Raw genomic sequence first — 20,645 nt, 5'->3', positions numbered from 1 at the left:
CCCCCCCCATCCCCTTCCCCATCGCTTTCTTCCTCTGGTCACTCATGTCATGAGCATGTGGGGTCTCTGCGGGTGGCTGGAGAGCGTGGGGCGGGTTGGGGAGCGCTGGGTTTTCTGAGGGTGGTGGTGGTGGTGGGGCTTGTGTCAGCCACCATGGGTGGCTTCGTGGTCTCCTGGGTTAGTTGTCACCTGGGGGCTGTGTTTGTCACCTCACTGGGCTCCGGGAGCACCCTGGGGAGGTGGAAGCCCCTGGGAAGGATCAGGCCAGGTCCTGTCCCAGCGCTGGCCATAAAACCGTGGGGTGCCAGCACTGATGCTCCCCACCATAACCCCCCACTGCCCTGGGGCTGGTGGCAGACTGGGGGTGCCTTTGGGTGCACGGGGTGGGTTAGGGGCAACCTGCGTGGCACAGAAACCCGTGCCCAGAAGGTGCTGTGTTGGGGTGGGGGGTGTGTGTCCTATTTTGGAGCCACTCCAGTTGCTCCCCAGTTAGACTGGTTCCTTGGGGTCACGATGGGTTGTGTCGAGCGGCGTTTCCTCCTGTCGCAACTGGAATATCCTTAAAAAAAATAATCAGGCAGCAAAGCTGAAGTCACCCTTGGGTGAAGAGAGGGTGAAGCTCACTGGAGTATACTGGGAGGAGGGATGTGCTCAACCGGTGGCTGGAGCATCACCTGTGGCAAGGGGCTTGGGAAGGGGCGCGGGACGAGCCCCTGGGGATGGGGCTCACATGGCTTTTGGTTGTGCCAGTGGGAAATAGTTGTAATTAATTAATTATTGCACTGTATTTATAGGGGACCCCCCCCCCAGCACGGTGCTGGTGAGGGGGGCTGGGCGGTATTTTGATTTTTAAATAAGTGTATTTAAGTTGTTTTTCCTCGGGTTGGGTCTCCTGCGGTTTGGCTCGGAGGGGGCGTGGGTGAGAGGGTGTTTTGGTGTGGAAAAAAACCTTGCGGCACTTCATGTTTTCTGCCCAGGAGGGGATGAAATAAAATAAAACTTTGGCATTCTAAGGGGCTTGTTTTCCTCTAAGCAGCGAAATGCTGGGGTGGTTTGGGAGGAGGGAGGTGGTGAGCTGGTTTTGGTCCTGTTTTCAGTGTAAAAAAAGCTGTTTGGGGGATTTTTACCTGGCCAGCCTGCTCTGGAGGAGCTGGTGGAGAAGGGGATGGAGATGGAGCCGTGGCTGGAGTGAGGGAAATGAGTCCAACCTGCTGCGGGTCGGTGATTTCCAGCCCAAAACCGGCCGGGAGGAGCTTGAGCCCCTTGAACCAGGAGCGTGGGAACAGCCCCGGGGCCGGGGGCCGTGTCCCTGCAGGTCCCGGGGCTGGGCCGGGCGTCTGCACCCGGGTTTGGGGGCAGGTTTGGAGGCTGCAGAGTGAGACCCTGGTGGGGCCGTGCCCATGGAGGGTCCTTCCCCAGGGTGCTGCCCCAGGTCACCCGCCCCTGCCAAGTCTCACTGTGACCTGGGGATGCCACAAGTGCTGGTGGCACGGTGATGGCTGGTGGTACCCAGGGATGTCTGGTGGTACCTGGGGATGGCCGGTGGTACCCAGGGATTTCTGGTGGTACCTGGGGATGGCTGGTGGTATTTGGTGATGTCTGGTGGTAACTGGGGATGTCTGGTGGTACCCAGTGATGCCCAGTGGTACCCAGTGATGTCCAGCTGGTGATGTCCAGGGTACCTGGTGATGTCTGGTGGTACCTAGTGATGTCCGGTGACACCCAGTGATGTCCAGTGATACCCACTGATGGCTGGTGGTACCTGCTGATGGCCGGTGGTACCCACAGTCATGGCACATGTTGACGTTTCATCGCTCGTCTGGTGGGATGGAGGAAGAGGAGGAGGAGGAGAGCCCTGGGCCAGGTAAGCCGGGTGAGGGGCACAGAGTGCCGTACCCTCGGTCCTGTCCCCATCCCCCGTGGGGCAGCTGGGGGGTGTCCCCGGGCCGTGTCCCCCCCCCCCCGCAGTCCCCAGGTCGGCCAGGAGGTGGCAGGGCCACCCCAGCCAAGGGGTGTCCCCACCCCGCGCCTGGAGGCACCCCGCGGTACAGGGTACGGGATTAAAGCAGGGCTTGGCCCGGCTCTGCGTGGTTAGACCCGAGTTTTGCTGAGCCCCACTCCAGGCTCAGTGAAGGGGACCAGGGTCTGTCACCCCCCCCGAGCTACCCTGGGTGGTCGGGGGCAGGAGTGAAGGGCATGGCGGGGGGGGGGGCTGCAAAGTAACCTCGCACCCACATCATCCTCTCCCACGGTAAACCAGCCCCGCAGAGCACGGCTGAGGCTTTTGGTCCCCTTCTTCCCAGTTTGCCCCAGTCCCATCCCCACGGGGGGATGACTCAGTGCCTGCTTGCGGGGTGGCCGGGCTCCCGCATCCTCCGGGGAGAGCAAATAACCGGGAAACAGGACCCCAAAACCCAGCTCCTCGGCCCAGCGAGGCCTGGGGTGGGTGGCTGCAGAGGTCCCCTCCCGTGGGACAACGAGCCCCCCCCCCCCGTGAAGAGCCGAGGAATCCGGCCCAAAGACGGATTGTCCCCTCCTGGTCTGAGGAGGGCAGCGTGGGGGCGGCCTCCAGTTAAACCAGTGCTCTGGGAGGACTGGGATTAATCCCAAACCATCCCTGCGCTACCGCTGTGCCCAAGCTGGGCTTCGGGTCACACCTCGCTCCCGGCCTCCTGCTCCTCCCCAGCTCCGGGATGGAACTGGCGCTGCCCTTTCGCCCTGGGCCCAGAGCACCATCTCTGGGTGCTCGACAGGCTGTCCCTGGGCGAGGTGGGTGCTGGGGTGCGATGGGTGCTGGGACCAGGTGGGTGCTGGAACGAGGTGGGTGCCGGGGTGATGCCGGGGGTGCGGGTCCAGCGAGACCCCGCGGTTTTTCCCTTCCTCTGGCCGCCGCACCCCGGTACCCTGCACCCCCCCGGTGCCCGGTGCTGGTGCCAGCTCACGGGGGGGAGGCACGGGGGTCGCTTCGCCTTTAACGGGCGGGCGGGGCCGTGCACGTGACGGCGGCGGGGCGGGAGCGCGCGGGCGGGCGGAGGGAGCAACTCCCCGGTGCGGTGCGGGGCTGCCGGTGCGGGGCATGGGGCGCTGAGCCGGGCCGGGCACCCCCGGGGCGCTCCGCAGGGGCTCCCGGTGCGCTCCCCGCACCCCCCCGGTGCGCTCCCGGTTCCCTCCTCCCGCACCCTCCCGGTTCCCTCCTCCCGCACCCTCCCGGTGCGCCCTCTTGTTCCACCCCCGCACCCTTCCGGTGTCCCCCCGGTTCCCCGCCCCGCACCCCCTCGGTGCCCGCCCCCCGTTTCTGCCACCCGCCCCCTCCCGGTGCCCCCCCGGTTCCCCCCGGCCGCCTCCCGCACCCCCCGGCATCCTCCCGGTCCCCCCGCCCCGGTGCTCCCCGCACCCCCCCGGTGCCCCCCGGTGCCCCCCGCACCCCCCGGTGCCCCCCGCACCATGCCCGAGCAGCTCACCGTGGCCGAGTTCCTGGCCGTGACCGGCGCGGACCTCAGCTCCCCGCCCGCCGCCGCCTTCGCCTCCCGGCTGCAGAAGTGCCGGGGGGCGGTGGGGGCCCTGGAGGAGGTGAGTGGGGCTGGGGAGGGGGGGGTCGGGCTGCGCACCCCACCTGGGAGCACCCCCTGGCACCCATGGGTGCTGGGCCGGCACCCAGTGCCCACCCCGGGGGGCACCTCCCTTCCTTGGGTGGCACAGCCTGGCTGTCACCCTGCGCGGGTGCTTTGGGACCCTCGGGCCAGGGTGGCCGTTTGCATCCTCTGAGCAGCTCCAGCGTGTGCTTTTTTTTGGGGTCAAACCTGCAAAAATGGGTAAAACTCTCCTTTAAAGCCGGTTTTGCCTCCAGCTCCTGGTGCTGCCCAGGGCCAGGTACCACGGGAGGGGCCAGGGCACCCCCCGGGGCTGGGCACAGCATCCCACCGCCACCGAGCTGCCACACCGGAGCCAGCCCTGGTGTGGGGTGATGGTCCTGGGGGAGCCCCCCTCCCGATGAAAACCAAGGGGGTATTTTTAGCTCCCCCCCGCCAAAATCCCCGGCAGCGGTTACGGGAAGGGCGGGGGTGGTGGGGTGCCTTCGTCCCCCTTCTCCCGCCCGGCCTAAAGGCGGTTTCCAGCTGGTCCCGTGGCTTTTGCCAACTCCTCTCCGCGAAGGAATGGCTTTGAAGGGGAGCCAGGGCTGGCGGGGAGAGCGGGGCCCCAGGTGCCGGGGTTGCCGGGAGCCCCGGGGGGGGCAGCGGGATGGGTGTCCCCAGGCTGGGGATGCACCGCGGAGCATCCCGGTCCCCACCAGCACGTGCTGGCCGTGGCCGTGGATCTTCATCTGGGGAGGGGGAGGCAGCAGGAATTTCGTGAGGCTGCGGTTAAGGGGGACGGGGATGGGGACAGAGGTGTCCCCCCGCGATGGCTGCGGGGTTTGCTCGGTGAAGCTCCGTCGAGCTGGGAGTCGTGACCGCCGTCCTGCGTGACATGGGGGGCACGGGGCTGAGCACCCCCATCCCACCCGAGGCTGTGGGGACCCTCATGGGGGCTGAACCGCTGCCAGGCCTTCGGTGTCCCCGTGCCCAGCGCGAGGGGAAGGGGGGAACCCACCCAAACAAGTGCCAGCCCCGTGCCACCCTCTGAGCCCTGATGGGACACGCACAGTGGTGGCTTTGGGGGGGGCTGGGGAGCAGGAGGGACCCTCTGTGACCAAACCGAGCCTTCGTCTTCACCGTCACCACCCCAGATCCGAGCTGGTGGCTTGGCGAGGAGGGAGCGAGGGGTCCTGGTCTGCTGGGTGGGAAGGGGGGACCATGTCCCACCGGGTCCCCAAGGCAGGGCACTACCACCTCGGAGGTGCGGCTGCGTGCACCCATCTGGGAGCTGGTCCCAAATCGGGGGGACAGGAGCGATGTGGGTGAGCGGGGCGAGTGGTGGAGGCTGGTGCTTGCCATCGAGGAGACATACTGGTGTTGGCTGGAGCTGCTCCGTGCCTCAGTTTCCCTCCTGGGGTTAAAGAGGGCTCTCCCCTCCCAGGGGGCTCGTGTGGCTTTGGGGACCTCGGGGCTGCTGCAGAGGCAGAACGTGACATCTCTGGAGTGGGCTGGAAGGTCGGATCCAGCCCTGGGTGGTTGGGGCTGGGTGCGTGTCACATGGGACTGGGCACCTCTGGGCCGGGGCAGGGTGACATGGCAGAGGCCGCCGGCACGCTCGGTGGCAGAGCTGGCAGCCGAGCTCCCGGCTCGCCCTGTCACCTCACCGTGTCCCTGCCACGCGCTGCCCTTTGCACCCAGGGCCGTGCCGCATCCTGCTCCCGGCCCAGCCCCGCTGCTGGCCCAGCCCCTGGCACCCGCGGCGGCTCCTTCGCCGGGCGGCACGAGCCGGCGGAGGGGGGGGGGAGGCAGAAGAATGGCCCCCATTGAGCATGCAGGCGGGGGGTGGCGGTGGCTGCTCGGGGTCCCCAGGCTGCGAGCCGGGGTGGCTGCGGTGCCGGCGTGGATCCGTCCCTTCCTCCGTCCCCACGGGGAATCCCTCACGCTCCTGTCCCCGCTGTGCCGATGTCCTCAGCTTCCCCCGAGCTGGGCTGAGGGGTGATGCATCTGGTGATGCATCCAGAGCATCTCACGCTGCCTCAGTTTCCCCTTCCCGAGGCTACACCAGGTTTGTGAGCATGGGGCATCCAAGCATCCAGCCCTGGCATCCCCCCAAGACATCCCCCCTCCAGAGAGCCTGGGGCACCCAGATTTGGTGCAGAGAGGGGGCATGGGGGGCTTTGGGGCACCCCAACATCCTCCCCGTGGTAGATGCATTGCAAGACCCCTTCGGGCAGGGGGTTTGGCTCCCACCTCGGCCCCGGTCCCCTCTCAGCCGGCTCATCCTGGCCCAAGCTCATCCTCGGCATCCAACGAGGAGGGCCTCAGAGAGCGGCGCCGAGGCCAGGCTGACCCCGCTGTCGGGAAATCGGCCTTGACATCGGCCCAAAAACCTTCAGCGAGAGCGCGAGCGAGCAAGAGAGCCTCTTTATTGTAATTCCTCCGCGGTTTCATCCCTCGCCCTTCTTGCTGTTCACGCCCTCTAAATATTTCCAGCCTGTTATCATGCCTTTGCTACCTGGAGCCAAGCCGCCCTTAACCCTTTCCTGATGGCTACGGCCGGCGTGTGTTCGGCTACGATGCTCTGTGGGCGAGTTGGCGTTGGGTTGACATTAACGTTGGGTTGACATTAACGTTGATGTTGACGTTGGGTTGACGTTGGCGTTGTTGGCGTTGACATTGGCGTTGGGTTGACGTTGACGTTGAGTTGGCCCCGGTGCTCAGCGGGGGGCAAATGGGGGTGTAGGGAGGGCTGGGGCGAGGATGGAGGGGGGGACCGGGATGGGGAGTGCTCTAAGCGAGGCTGGTGGGGGCTGCTGGGAGGTCCCTGGTGCTGGGGGGCCACGGCCAAGAGCTGGAGGGCGGTTGTGGGAAGCCCCATCCCCGGTTGCGGGATTTATCCCCGTGATGCCTCCGGCTCCTCTCCCAGCGCCGGGAGCTTGGCCGCTGCCCCGCACATCTGCCGGGGGGGGGTGGAGGTTGCGCTTGGCCGGGCTCAACGAGCTCCGTGTGTTTTCTTTCTTCGCTTTCGCAGAGCCTGGACGGGGACCAAGCCGTGCTCCAGAGGATCAGGAAATATGTGAAAGCCATTCACGTCTCCGGGCTCAGTGAGTTGTGCTTCGAGAGCTGGTGGGCATCCCCGGGCTGGTGGGGTCTGTGATGGTCCCACCCTCCACCAGCGCTGGTCACATCGGTCCATGGGGTGATGCAGCTGCACGGTTGGGTGGCCATGGGTGCTGGCCAGTCTGGCAGCATCGTAGGGTGCCCAAAATTGGCTTAAAAAGGGAAATCAGGAACCTCAGGGAGGTTGTTTAGGGCTCGCTGCTGCTGTCCTGCAGGATCAGCCTGCAGGAGGGATGGGGAGATGGGTGCTGGTGGGACCCTCGTGATGTGGCCAGCGATGGGTGCTGGTGGGACCCTCGTGATGTGGCCAGCGATGGGTGCTGGTGGGACCCTCATGAGGTGGCCAGCGATGGGTGTTGGTGGGACCCTCATGAGGTGGCCAGCGATGGGTGTTGGTGGGACCCTCGTGACATGGCCATGTCCCAGGGATGGGGTGCTGCAGGGCCACCCCACGTCCCTCACCGGTGTCCCTCCGTGCACAGCCCACGTGGAGAACGAGGAGCAGTACAGCGAAGCCCTGGAGAACTTCGGCAACAACCACCTCTCCCAGAACAACCATGAGCTCTCCACCGGCTTCCTCAACCTGGCCGTCTTCACCCGCGAGGTCACTGCGCTCTTCAAGAACCTGGTGAGCCGCCCCGGCACGCTGCCGATGGCGCGGGGAGGCTTTAACCGCCCGGGGTGGGGGATCGTGGGGTTCACGGCGTCTCCGGTGCGACCTCGGGCTCTTCCCTGCATCTGGCTATTGCCAAGCTGGGAAAAACCTCCAGGATCCATCTGGATTTGGAAAATCCTGGTGCTCCCAGCCCATCCCATACCCCTGTTGCTGAATTCCCAGCGACGCCGGCACGACTCCATGGGCGGCTGGGGCTGCTATTTTCTTTTTTCCCTTTTTTTTTTTTTATTTTTAATACATCAATTCCATCTCTGATCTCGCTTGCCAAGAAGTAAATCAAAGCCACGCCGAGCTGCGGGGCCTCGGGGAGCTGCGGCTGCGCGAGCTGAACCGGCAGCACCTTCCCCACCACGGGGATGGCTCCGGTGGAGAACGTTCCCGGAGGGACCCGGGTCCCTGCTCGCCCAGCAGCAAAGCCCCGGGGGTCCCGTGCTGCTGGCCCCCTCTCCGATCCCTTCCGACCCCCCTCCAAAGGGTGTTTTTGGCCCTGGCTCTGCTTAAATTTATTTCTGCTGCCCTTCCCCCAGCGAGAATTGCAGATTTTTGGCGTCTTCCTCTCCCAGTTACCCCAGTCAGGGCCTCCCCGCTCCTCCCCTTCCTCCCTGTCCCAGCCCGGCCGGACCCCCGCGCTCTGGGGGGGCTCCTGGGATGGGTTCCCGGAGGAGGGCAGTGCCTGTCCCCCATTGCTGTGTTCCCCCAGCTCTCCCCAGCACAGGGTGACGTGCTGGGACCCTCGATTGGATCCGACAAGCCCAGTTTCCCCTCCCAGAGTCCCTCTGGAGCTGTCACAAGCGGGGTGCCTCTGTCCCCCCTCGTTCGGGGCTGGTCCCATGCCCCGGCGCTGGGTTCCTCTCTGGGTGCTGCCATGGACCAAAACCTTGGGAGCCTTTAAAAGAAACGTGGGTGCAGCGGGGAGGTCCTGGAGCTGCTCTAAAATGGGGTGCATGGAGGGGACACCGGGGCCAGCTCCTGCATCCCCACCATGGGGTCCCTGCACAGTGCTGGGGGGGACGGCGGTGGCTGCGTTGCTGTCCCCAAACCCCAGGAAAAGGGGATGTTTTGGGAAGCCCCTTTGACATCAGGGGGCTGGGCTTTGCATCACGGAGCCATGGAGGGGCTGGTGGCATCGCTGGGTGCCGTGGGGGGACGGGGACGGGGACAGGGTGGCGATGGGGGGGAACAGCTTCAGCGCTGATGCGGTTTGTGGGAAGGGCCCCGCGTCAGACATCTTGTAGCCAGCACCGACGAGCCCCAGCCTGCCCCGTGCCTGGATCCGGCCCTGCTTCCAGCCTCTTTAACCCTTCACAGGGCAGCCGTGGAGCTGGGGGAGGGCGGGGGGGCACCCCCAGTGCTGGGAAGGACCTGGGGATCCCCAACCTGCCCTGAGGTGAGAACCCCCCTGTGGGGTAACCCCATCTCTTGCCCTTTGCAGGTGCAGAACCTCAATAACATCGTCTCCTTCCCCCTGGACAGCCTGCTGAAGGGGCAGCTGAGGGACGCCCGCCTGGTAAGTCCCCTCTGAGGCTGCACGTCACCCCTTTGGGGACATATTGCAGCGAGACCCCCCCCCGTTACAGGCTCAACTCATACCTATGGCCAGGAGAAGGACGGAGCAAGTTCTCAGGGCTGGGAGGGACAGGAGGACGCGATGGGGACACCCCTGGTCCCCAAGGAGTGGGTCAGGGCACAGCAAAGTGGGGCAAAGCCCTCGGTGCCACCGGCCCTTCCCTCACGGCTGCCGTCCCCTCTCTCCTTCACCCGCAGGACTCCAAGAAGCAGATCGAGAAGGCCTGGAAGGATTATGAGACCAAAGTGTAAGAACCCACTGCCTCCAGCAAAACCCCCGTGATCCCGCCCCACACACGGGTGGTTTGTGGGGGGCTGCGGCCGGGCACCGCTCAGGGCCGCTTTGCCCTTGGGAGGGCTCCGCTCCAGCCTTTCCCACCCAGAGGGGCTGGAGATGTTTCTCCTGACCCCACCTGCAGCCCCCCAGCATGGGACAACCCTGGGCCCTCCCATCCCGCAGGGGGAAGATGGAGAAGGAGAAGGAGCGGGCGCGCGTGGCAGGGGTCACCCCGGGCGAGCCGGCGGCGGCAGAGGTGGCCGAGGACATGCAGAGGGAGCGGCGGCTCTTCCAGCTCCACATGTGCGAGGTAGGGGCTGTGCCAGGGCAACACGGGGACCGTGGGGGGGGACACAGGGGACTGCTCCGCTCAGAACTGCGTGGGGACCTCCAGAGCCTGTCCCCGTCCCCACCAGCAAAGCAGCCCCATGTGGGTGCAGTGCGGGACCCTCGGCTGTCCCCATCCCGTTGTGTCCCCGCATGGTGCCAGCTCAGGGACCCCCCCATCCCCAACCTGGGGTGCTGGTGGGATGCGACTTCGCGTGGCACCCGCGGGTTACCCTGCAGCGAGGCACCCGGGGGCTGCACCCTCACCCTCCCAGCCCTGCTCCTCCCCCTCCTCTGCAAAGCCAGATGTTGGCGTTTGGGGCAAAAAATGAGCTTTTTGGATAACATCCCTGCGCTTGGCTTTACGGTTTTGGCCTGTTCCCAGAACTGCACTTGCTTTTGGTGAGGGGGGCTCAGGAGTGGCCCCAGATCCCCAACAATCCAGGCTTAGGGGGTGACACGGGATGGAGACCCAGTGTCAGACCCCGCAGCGAGGAGGGGACGCAGGTGTCCTCGCCCCAGCCATCCCAGCAGCCCCATAAACCTCTCGAGAGCGACACAGAGCAGGGGACAAGCCCCCAGTGGGTTGTCCCAGGGGTCTTCCATGTCCCCAAGGGTCAGGCAGCAGCATTGCAGCCCCATGGCCACCCCGGCAAAGGGGCAGGGGGCTGTGGGGCAGAGGCTGTACCCACCAGGGCTGGGCACAGGGCCACGGAGCTGGGACCCGGCCAGATGGGTCAGAGCTCTTCTGGGGGGCTGGCCAGGGCTGTGGTGCATGGAGGTTTCGAGGTGGATGGTGGTTGCTGCGTCCTGGGGTGGGGGCACGAGCCGATTTCGCCCCAGGGGTGATGTGCGGGGTGGCTGCGTCTCCCCATCGCGTGCCATCTCCCACCCCCGGGGGCTGTGGGGTGGGTGGGTGCAGCTGGGAGCATCCCTGTGCTCGTGGGTCTCATCCAGCGCTGGCTGGGACCCTCCCCTGCCACCGCCACCCCGGGGGGTGACACAGCAGGGTGGTCCCACGCCAGCTGGGCACACGTGGCCTTTTCCAGCTGGGGTTTTGGTCGGGGGGTGCAGTCGGTGCCGGGGCTCCGGGTTTGACGCCACGTTGGCTTTGCACTTTCAACTGGGGTGTCTGGGGCACCGGGAGGCTCCATCCTGGTGGCTCCATCCCACTGGGGCGTTTCCCCACCATGAAACCCTCCGGAGCTCACGGCCGCCTTCCCTTCCCCTCGCCTCCCACCCCATCCCCGGGAAGAAACCCTGCCTGGAGAGGAGCTCGCAGGGAGGAATCTCTCCCCTCCCTTATTTCACTCCGGGTCTTTTCTGCTGCAGCTGATGGACGGGTTTGATGCATGGAGCTGAAATTCCCCGTCCCGTGGGACACCTCCGCGGGGGCCGGGGACCTCCGGGGCTGACGTGCCGCAGGCGCTCGCTGCTTGAAATCTGCTTTATTTTTTTTTTTTTTTTGGAGCAAAGGGGTCATGTCTTCAAACCCCGCGTTGGGTTTCGGTTATTTATTAACTCCAGAAGTAACGAGCAGCAGGAGAAGCACGCTCGGCTGGAAGCCCCGGGGGCCTGCCTTGGTCCTTGAACTTTTCAGGGCTTGGAGGACTTCCAGGGCCAGGTTTTCTGAGGGTGGTCCCCAGCGAGCTGCCTTCAAACCCAACGTCAGCTCGACTTCTTGAAACCCAGCCAGCGGTTTAACCCTTCTCGGGCCGAGCTCTTGCTCTTTCCTCCGGGATATTTTCAGCTGGTCTTTGTCCCCGTCACGTAACCCGGTGTCTACTCCTCCTCCAGTACCTCCTGAAAGCCAGCGAGTCTCAGATGAAGCAGGGGCCAGACTTCCTTCAGAGCCTCATCAAGTTTTTCCACGCTCAGCACAAGTAGGTCCCACCTAGGTCAAGGATGACCCGTCCCCACAGTCGGATGTCACCCTTTGGGGGGGGGCTGGGGACACCTTCTCCCATCCCAGCTCCCCCATGAAGGTGTTGGGCAGCGCCTGTCGCTCTCGGGTCGCGTGTGGTGGGGTTGAAACGTGCTTTGTTGGCTCGAGGAGCTGTAAACGTGTCCGTGGGGGAAGGGGCTTGGCTCGGGATATATCCCGTGGTTTGGTTTCTGGATGGATTGCCAGGGATGAGTTCAGCCGAGCGGCTCCGTCGTTAGCCGCGGGGCTCGTTAACGAGGGCGTTTGGAGCAAGGATTAACGGCCCCCCGCCTGTCCCGTTGCTCCGTGAGGCTGGAGGAGCAGCACGGGGGTGTTGTGTCGTCTCCTCCAGCTCCTGAGTGGGGAAACTGAGGCAGGGAGGGGACAGGCCCGTTGGCTGGGAGCGTGCCCTCAGCAGGGGCTGTGACCCAGCGACCCTCAAGGCCTGGCCTCCAGCGGGGCTGGTCCCCAGTGAGATGAGCTTCGCTTGAACAAGAGGCCAACCCTCCATCCCGAACACCCCAAATATTTGGGCTATCCAGACCCCACGGGCTGGGCTTGGCCTTTGGTGGGGTCTCTCCAGGTCCCAGGAGCAGGGAGGTTGCTTCCCAGGGCGGTTGCTATGGTCTCCTGCCACATTCTCTCTAAAAAAACCCTCTTTTTTTCCTCTCCATCCTCCCCCATCTGCATCTTAATCACATGAAATAAATGCCCAGTTTCTTCCAAGACGGCTGGAAGGCTGCCCAGAACCTCTACCCCTTCATTGAGAAGCTCGCCGTGTCCCTCCACACGGTGAGTCCCCCAGCCCGCCATGCTGGGACGTGTCCCCCTGGAGATGCCAGCCCCTGAGGGCAGCTCCTTCCCTTCCCCAGCTCCACCAAGCGCAGGAGGAGGAGGTGAAGCAGCTCACGCAGACCCGCGATGCCCTTCGCAGCGTCCTGCAGCTGGAGAACAAGGAGGTGAGAGCCCGGGCTGGAGGGTGGGGTGGGTGCTGGGGGCTAAGGAGGGTGGGGGAGCCCTGGGGTTCGCTTGGGGATGGGGAGAAGTGGGGAAAAAGGGGGAGCTGGGGACGGGAGGGGACATGGGTGGGAGATGCTTGGAGGGTGTGGGGGTGTCTGGTGTTCTGCTGGGTGCTGCACCCACGTAAGGACGAGGTCACTTGGGGACAGCAGCCACCTCTGCGCCTCTCACTTGGCTTTTTAAATGCTTTTTTTTCCCCCCTCCTGGGTGAGCTCAGGAAAACATGAGCAGGAAGAACTCTGGCAGCGGCTACAGCATCCACCAGCACCAAGGGAACAAGCAGTATGGGACGGAGAAGTCGGGGTTCCTGTACAAGAAGAGCGATGGGTGAGGATGAGCATTACGGCCCCAGAGAGCTCCCGGTGTTGCTGTGGGTTGGGTGGGCATCACGCTCGTGGGAGGCCCCAGAGCTGGGACATCTTGAGGTGGAACTGTCTGGGTGAGGTTTTTGGTCGCTGTTAGACCTTCGGGTGCGATTGGTCCCGTTTAAAGCATCCGTCAACGCTTGGAGAGTGGCTGAAGGAGACTTGATTGCTGATGGTCATGGGTTGGGGGTTCTCTAACGGCAGCTGGGGAAGGAGGAGGTTTGGAGGTGGTGCAGGAGACCTTCCCCTGCAATGGTTTGGTGTCATCGGCCCCCAGCAGGCTCTGATGTCCGGGATGCTTCTCCCGTGGTGCTCCCCTGGGCAGCTGCCTGGGCACAGTGGTTGGTGCTGGGTGGGTGTAGTGCCCTCGGATGTGGGCGTCCAGGAAGAGCCACCCAGTGCCAAGTTCACCCCGCAGAGCTGTGTGCTGTGAGGCTGATGGGAGGGGAAGAAATTCCTTGTTTCTTGGACATGGAGGGAGAAAGGATCCTGGTGGGATCATCTAGGATGAAAAATAAAACGCTTAGAGCCCCAAAGAGAAGGTCTTCACGTTCCTAGTGGACCTCTGGGTGATGGGCACCAGGTTTTGTGTGGGTGGTTATGTGCTTTGCTGGGTTGGGGCTAGCAGATCTGTTGGCCACCACGGCCTGTGACCAGCCCACTCAGTGGGACGTTTTGTGCTCTGTGAGCCACAGGAAGCACAACCCCACGTCCAGAAAGCCACCAGGCCTCTGCCGAGGGCTGCTGGGGGTGGTTTGGGAGGCGGATGGACGTGGGTGATCAGGCTGTGCAACGTGTCCTCACTCCTCCTCTTCCTCCCCCTCAGGATCCGCAAAGTGTGGCAGAAGAGGAAGTGTGGCGTGAAGTATGGCTGCCTGACCATCTCGCACAGCACGGTGAGGAGCAGCGGTGGGGCTGCAGCCCCGACCCTTCATCGCACCCTTTGAGCGTCGGTGGCTGTTGGGTTTCAGGTTTAGTTTGGCCCAAACTGGCCACAAATCTGCCCGGCTTAAAATTTAGTACGAGCCGGGCCTGGATGTACTAAGTGCGGTCCCCCATGTTTGATAGGTGTCATGGGAGGGGGCGGTGGGTTTGGCCGGGGCAGCGAGATAGGCCTTGAGGTTCCAGACAAGGCCAAAGGGGCTGGAGGGGGTTGAGCGGGAGGTGCTGCCCCCTGGTGGTGGAGGCTGCGAACTGCAGCGGGGCCAGAGGACGCGACTGGGGACATCTCCGAGCCTTGTTCTCCTCCAAAGGGTCGCAGAGGGTCCCACTCGCCTGGTTATTCCAAGAGGGACCCTCTGGGATGGTGGTTGTCCATAGGAGGTATGTGCTCGGTGACACACATCCCACCCCTTCCCGGTCCTTTAACCAGCCTCTTGTCCTCCCGCCCCACAGATAAACCGTCCCCCCGTCAAGCTGAACCTCCTCACCTGCCAGGTCCGGCCCCACGCCGAGGAGAAGAAATGCTTCGACCTGGTGACGCGTGAGTGCCCGGAGCAGGATGCCGTGCCGGGGGTGGGTGTGTTTAACCCGGGGGTTGGCCGAGCTGCCAGGGGAACTCCCTTTTTGGAGGAGAACATCCCTGAGCAGGTTTTCCCAGTGGCCAAGTGGCCTTTCGTCAGCCCTGCCACGGCACCTGGGCACCCTTTGCCCTTTTAATCCAGCTCCGGGTGTCTCCTTGGTCGCTTTTATGGAGGAAGGACCGACTTCAGAAAGGGTTATTGGGCATTGGAAGGGGCTGCCCAGGGAGGTGGTGGAGTCACCATCTCTGGAGGGGTTTAAGAAAAGGCTGGATGTGGCACTTAATGCCATGGTCTAGTTGCCATGGTGGTGTCAGGGCAATGGTTGGACTCGATGATCCCAGAGGGCTCTTCCAACCTGGTCGATTCGGTGGTTCTCCGAGGAGATCTAGCAAGCTCAAGACAAAAAAAGAGAGCTTGGGTGATGGGAGAGTGACATGCAGTGATTTAATTTTAGTTTTGGTAATTTTGGAGTAGTTTCAGGTTCTTCTTGCTATCCTGGGCATCCCAAACCCCCCCCTCACCTTCTTCCACCTCTCCCCATCCCTACAGACAACAGGACGTACCACTTCCAAGCGGAGGACGAGCAGGAGTGCGTTGTGTAAGTGCCACAGCCCGTCCCCACTCCTTCCAGTGCCAGATCCTGCTCTGCCTTCCCCATCCTCCTCCTCCTCTTTCTCCTCCTTCTCCTGCCCAGGTGGGTTTCAGTACTGCAGAACAGCAAGGACGAAGCCCTGAGCAACGCCTTCAAGGGGGAACCCAACGGTGGCGGCAGCGGGGCGGCGGCGGGCGGCGGGGGGGACGGTGGCGAGCAGGAGCTCACCAAGGTGGTCATCAGCGAGGTGAAGAACATGCCGGGCAACAAGCAGTGCTGTGACTGCGGGGCACCGGGTAGGTCGGGGCTCGGTGGGTCGCCCACCCCGGGGGTGGGTTTTGGGAGGTACCTGGCGGGGGGATCCCATGGGGGCTGGATGGTGATGCTGAGCCCCGCGTCATTTCCAGCTGGTTGAGGGAAGGGATCGTCCCTCTGTACTGGGCACTGGTGAGGCCGCACCTTGAATCCTGTGTCCAGTTCTGGGCCCCGCACTTCAAGAAAGATGTTGAGGTGTTGGAGCGAGTCCAGAGGAGGGCGACCAAGCTGGTGAAGGGTCTGGAGGGTCTGACCTCCGAGGAACGGGTGAGGGAGCTGGGGTTGTTTAGCCTGGAGAAGAGGAGGCTCAGAGGTGACCTTAGTGCAGCCTACAACTACCTGAAGGGAGGTTGTAGTGAAGCGGGAGTCGGCCTCTTCTCCCAGGCAACCAGCGATAGGACAAGAGGACACAGCCTCAAGCTTCGCCAGGGGAGGTTCAGGTTGGACATTAGGAAGCATTTCTTCTCAGCAAGGGTCATTAGGCATTGGAAGGGGCTGCCCAGGGAGGTGGTGGAGTCACCATCTCTGGAGGGGTTTAAGAAAAGGCTGGACATGGCACTTAGTGCCCTTGTCTAGTTGCCATGGTGGTGTCAGGGCAATGGTTGGACTCGATGATCCCAGAGGGCTCTTCCAACCTGGTTGATTCTGTGATTCTGTTCCCCCACTGATGTAGACCCAACGTGGCTTTCCACCAACCTGGGCATCCTGACATGCATCGAGTGCTCGGGCATCCACCGCGAGCTGGGCGTGCATTACTCCCGCATCCAGTCCCTCACCCTGGACGTCCTCAGCACCTCCGAGCTGCTGGTAAAGCCGCTCCCCCAGCCCAGGAGATCTTGGGGGGCACCAGGAATCACCCTCTGAGGCTCCCAAACCTCCTGGGACACAGAGTTCAGCCCTTCTCCTCCATCCCATCTATGTGCTCCGCTAAGGGGGTGATGCTGGCAGCCTCCCAGGATTTACCCCCTTGTTAAAACAGACTTTCCCTACCATGAAGGAGCATCATCCCCCCGGGGAGATGCTGCTCTGGGAAGGTGCTGGGTGGATCCTCTTCCAGGATGGGGCCGGGGATGTGGCTCAGGGCAGGGCGAGCGTGGCCACGAGGGCTCGTCACCCCCATTGTCCCTCTTCTCTCACCGCAGCTGGCCGTCAGTGTGGGGAACACCCGCTTCAACGAGATCATGGAGGCCATGCTGCCGGCGCAGGAGTGCCCCAAGCCCTCGGCCGGCAGTGACATGTGAGTTGGCCACTGGCCAAGGGGCTCAGGGTGGGCTCGGAGGCGGAGGGAGAGCGCGCGGTGCGTGGCCTGTCCTTGTCCCCACGCCGCTGCCCTTCGGCTCTGAGACAGCCCGGGGAGGGAGAAGGGGGGATCCTGGTGTCACCACCTGGATTTTGGTGGGATCTGCCCCTTTTTCTGGAGGTTTCCCCCCCTGAGGCTTCAGGAGGAGGCAGGAGCCCAGGGTGCCACCAGCTGTGGTGGGGACAAGGGGGGACCGGCGTCCGTGTCCACCCGAGCCGGTGCCAGGCCGCCCTCCCCGCAGGGCTGCCCGAAAGGAGTACATCGTGGCCAAGTACATGGAGCGACGCTATGTGCAGAAGAGCGGCCGTGACGACCCCCACCGCCTCTGGGAAGCCATTCGTGCCCGCGACCTCCTGGCCCTGCTCCAGGCCTTTGCCGAGGGCCACGACCTGGCCAAGCCCCTGGCCAGCCCCGAGGGCCAGGTGAGGCCCGTGCCACCACGGCCTTTGGGTGGAGATGGGCCCTTGGGAAGATGAGCATCCTCAGGTCCAGCTCTCTTCTCCCCTCCATCTCATGGGAGATGAGCGTCCTTGGGTCCAGCTCTCCTTTCCCCTTGTCTTGGGGGAGATGAAGCATCCACAGGTCCAGCTTTCTTCTCCATCTTGGAGGAGATGAAGCATCCTCAGGTCCAGCTTTCTTCTCCATCTTGGAGGAGATGAAGCATCCTTGGGTCCAGCTCTTTGCTCCATCTCATGGGAGATGAGCATCCTCAGGCCCAATTTTCTTCTCCCCTTGTCTCGGGGCAGATGCTGCTTGGGTCCAGCTCTCCTTTCCCCTCCGTCTTGGGGGAGATGAAGCACTTTGGGTCCACCTTTCTTTTCCCCTTGTCTTGGGGGAGATGAGCACCCTCAGGTCCAGCTCTCCCCTCCCCTCCATCTCCTGGCAGGACACGGGCGAGCTGGCACTGCACATGGCCGTGCGCCACGCCGACAGATCCTCCCTTCCTCTGGTGGACTTCATCATCCAGAACGGGTGCGTCCTCAGCCGCCGGCGGTGTCGCCTGCCCGCTCCCCACAGGAGGAGCTTGCAGAGTGTGGGGGGCTGATTCTGTGCCCTTGAACCTGGAGCTTCTCACAGGGGGACGCTGGACCGGGTGACACCGGACGGGAACACGGCTCTGCACTACGGCGCGCTCTACAACCAGCCCAACTGCCTCAAGCTGCTCCTGAAGGGCAAAGCCGCCTTCACCACGGGTAGGGGGTGGGCCGGGGGGGTCTGGGGGCTCTGCTGGGGGGAGCGGTGGGGCCGTAACCCGGGTCCCCTTCGTCCCTCGTGCAGTGAACGCGGCGGGCGAGACGGCTCTGGATGTGGCGAGGAGGCTGAAGCACAGCGAGTGTGAGGAGCTGGTAGGTGGGATGGAGGGAGGGGGGAGATGGGACCGAAGCGCCGGGGGGCTACTGGGACCTCTCCCCCCCAGTGCTGAGCCCCCCTGACCCACAGCTGGAGCAGGCGCAGGCGGGGAAGCTCTCCCTGCAGATCCACGTCGACTACGACTGGGACCCCCCCCAGGAGTTCCCCTACGACAGCGAGGACGAGCTGGAGGAGAAGGTGCCCGGGGGGCACTGGGGGGGTGCAGACCCCGTAGGCGGTGGTGGGGCAGCCCAGGAACGGGGTGTCCGTCCCCAGGTGAGCCCCCTCCAGCGCTCCTTCAAGGGCCCGTCGGCGCTGGCCGCCAGCCCCCCGCCCGCCTGCCCCCAGACCCGCTGGAGCTGCATGGGGATGGACATCACCAACAAGACCTACGAGAGCATCTTGGTGGCCTCGCGCCCTGCGCCCCGCCGGGCCCACAGCGAGGAGATCCCCCCGCCGCTGCCCCTCAAAAACCCCACGCGGGGCCCCCCCCGCCCCAAACCCGGCCACAGCCCCACCGGTGAGTGAGGGGTGCGGGGTGTCACTCATGGTGGGGCTGTGCCTTCACCCAGACATCAGGTTTATTGTCCCCATCATGTGTCCCCCCCAAGCAGAGCGCCCCGAGCTCCCCCGGCAGGCGTCGGACCCCCACGTCACCCGGCCGGCGGAGGCTCCGGCACCGCGCAGCCTCACCGGCACCGGGGGCACCCCGGATGGCACCGCCGGCCCCCGCAGCCCCCCCGAGAGCCGGCGGGCAGCGTACTGGGAGACGCGCTCGGAGACGGACACGGGCAGCGCGCGGCGGGGGCCGGAGCTGAGCCCCCCACCCGGGCAGCCCCCGCCGGGCACCACGGCCCCCGACATCCCCCCCGTCAAGTTCGGGTAGGGACCCCCCCTTCTCGGGAGGGCCCTGGGGGTGGGGGGGTCATTGCGTGGTGCTGGTGGGTCAGCTTCAACCCCCCTCTTCTCCTCAAGCATGGGGACCCCCAAATTGTCCTTGGGGGGGTGTGGAGCAAAGGGGTCCCCACCCCTGACCTGGGGTCCCCCCAGGGTGCTGGCGCTGGGGTGCAGGAGGGGACAAGGGGGGCTGTGGGTGGGACCCAGGTCCCTTGGGTCCCATCAGGGAGCCCTGAGCCCTCGTGGGGATGGGGATGGGGGGAAGGTGCCAGCAGCGAGGGGGTGACACTGTCCCTGCTGTCCCCGGCAGCTCAGAGAGCACCCGCTCCTACCGGCGCATCGGCGGCGTGGGGGGCAAAGCGGGGTCCCCCGTGTCCCCCCAAAGCCCCGAGGACCCCGCTCCGAGCAAGGTGCCCCCCGTGCCCATGCCCAGGAGATTCGCTCCGGTACGTGTCACAACTCGGGGGGGGTCTCAGAGGGGCTGCGATGGGGGTGACCCGTGACATCCCCAAGCATCCCCGCTCCCCGTATCAGGGGTGGCAGAGGGGGGGATCAGGGGTGTCACGTCCCTCGGTGGTGGGGGGGGTCTGTCACCCCCTCGCAGGCCAAGGGGAGGCCGAAGCGCGCGAAGGCGGTGGCCGACTGCAAGGGGGACAAGGCGCGGGAGCTGACCTTCTCCAAGGGCGAGGTGATCGTGGTGACGCGGGAGGAGGACGAGCAGAGCTGGGTGAGTGTCACTGGCAGTGCTGGGGTGACAGCCCTTGTCCCTGACCCCCCCAGTCCTCTCCTGGAGGAGGCTGGGTGTTCGTGGGGGGGGCAGGGATGGGTGCCCCCTGCCCCATCTGGGGGGGTCCCGCTGGCATGTCACCACCCTTCGCTTCTCTAAATCCCTCTGGGACCCTAAAGCTTCTCCCCTGCCCGCGATGGGGCTCCCACCCCCCTGACCCCCCCCCCCATCTCTGCCCCCCCACCCAGGTTGGCTTCATCGAGGGCGATGGCTCCCGCACCGGCGTCTTCCCCGCCAGCTTCGTCCACCTCTTGCAAGACTGACGGGGGGGGCGGTGGCCCCTTTGTCCCTGTCCCCATCCCTGGGACCTGAGGCAGCTCGGCAGAGCCACACCATGAGGGACACGTACCCGGGACCCCCCAGCCCAGCTGGACACTGCCCCTAAGGGGGCTCAGAGACCCCCCCCACACTGGGGACACTGTCCCTGGGCGGTGGCTGCATGGGGGGGGAGCACAGAGAACGGACACACTCATGGCACGTGTGGGCTGAGGTTTCTGTGCTGGTTTGGTGGCCCCACTGCTCCCCCCATCCCATCCCCGGGGCTTTCTTCTCCCCTTGGGGTGGGGGGTGGGGCTGTGCTGGGTGCCCCCCACCCTCCTCTGCCAGGGAGCCATGGACCCTCCATCCCTGGGGGGTGCCGTGTACCCCCAGCTCTCTCCTGTGCCCCAACTGGGAAGCACTGGGGGGGGGCAGGGAGGAGGAAAGGGCTGTGAGGGACCTTGTGGGGGGGGGCTGGGGGGTCTGTGGCCCCATCCCGGCACCCCTCAGGCTCTGGGGACACTTCCCTGATCGAGGGGGGTCAGGGGGCCCATGGCCGTCACCTGGGGTGGGTGCTGGATCACCCCACAGCCCTGGGGCTCTCCCTGGGGAGCGATTTTGCAGCTTTTTCTAGGACCAATGTCCCCCCCCCCCCAATTTACCCTCTCCCCTTTCTCGTTTGTATGTCATCTCAAAAAAAAAAAAAGGCCTTTTTTTATATTTTAATGTTTTCTGTCTCTAATAAAACCAGCAGTTTTGTAAGCACCTGGTGC

At 64.6% G+C, this 20,645-nt stretch overlaps 1 protein-coding gene across 4 annotated transcripts; it reads left to right on the top strand.

The window, feature by feature from the left end:
* The first annotated feature begins 3,444 nt into the window (after positions 1 to 3,444).
* On the top strand, positions 3,445 to 20,322 carry ASAP3 (ArfGAP with SH3 domain, ankyrin repeat and PH domain 3). Of its 4 annotated transcripts, none has more exons than XM_068417729.1 (26): positions 3,445 to 3,570; positions 6,607 to 6,679; positions 7,178 to 7,323; positions 8,804 to 8,878; positions 9,136 to 9,185; positions 9,398 to 9,524; positions 11,339 to 11,424; positions 12,182 to 12,257; positions 12,338 to 12,424; positions 12,703 to 12,812; positions 13,677 to 13,746; positions 14,246 to 14,333; positions 14,923 to 14,971; positions 15,068 to 15,261; positions 15,954 to 16,087; positions 16,423 to 16,517; positions 16,822 to 17,002; positions 17,467 to 17,552; positions 17,658 to 17,773; positions 17,859 to 17,926; positions 18,021 to 18,128; positions 18,207 to 18,450; positions 18,545 to 18,812; positions 19,138 to 19,273; positions 19,432 to 19,554; positions 19,803 to 20,322. In XM_068417729.1, the coding sequence occupies exons 1-26, from the start codon at positions 3,445 to 3,447 to the stop codon at positions 19,875 to 19,877; spliced, it is 2,991 nt and encodes a 996-aa protein (XP_068273830.1). In that variant the 3' UTR covers positions 19,878 to 20,322. The 4 variants fall into 4 exon arrangements, with proteins under 4 accessions (XP_068273830.1, XP_068273829.1, XP_068273828.1 ...); XM_068417728.1 differs by having other exon boundaries at positions 18,542 to 18,812; XM_068417727.1 differs by having other exon boundaries at positions 18,021 to 18,450.
* The last annotated feature ends 323 nt before the right edge of the window (positions 20,323 to 20,645 follow it).

Source organism: Nyctibius grandis, chromosome 24 (assembly GCF_013368605.1).
Source record: "Nyctibius grandis isolate bNycGra1 chromosome 24, bNycGra1.pri, whole genome shotgun sequence".
NCBI classification, from domain to species: Eukaryota; Metazoa; Chordata; class Aves; order Nyctibiiformes; family Nyctibiidae; genus Nyctibius; species Nyctibius grandis.
The sequence above is the reverse complement of the archived record's forward strand: the minus strand, read 5'-3'. Positions and strand labels throughout refer to the sequence as shown.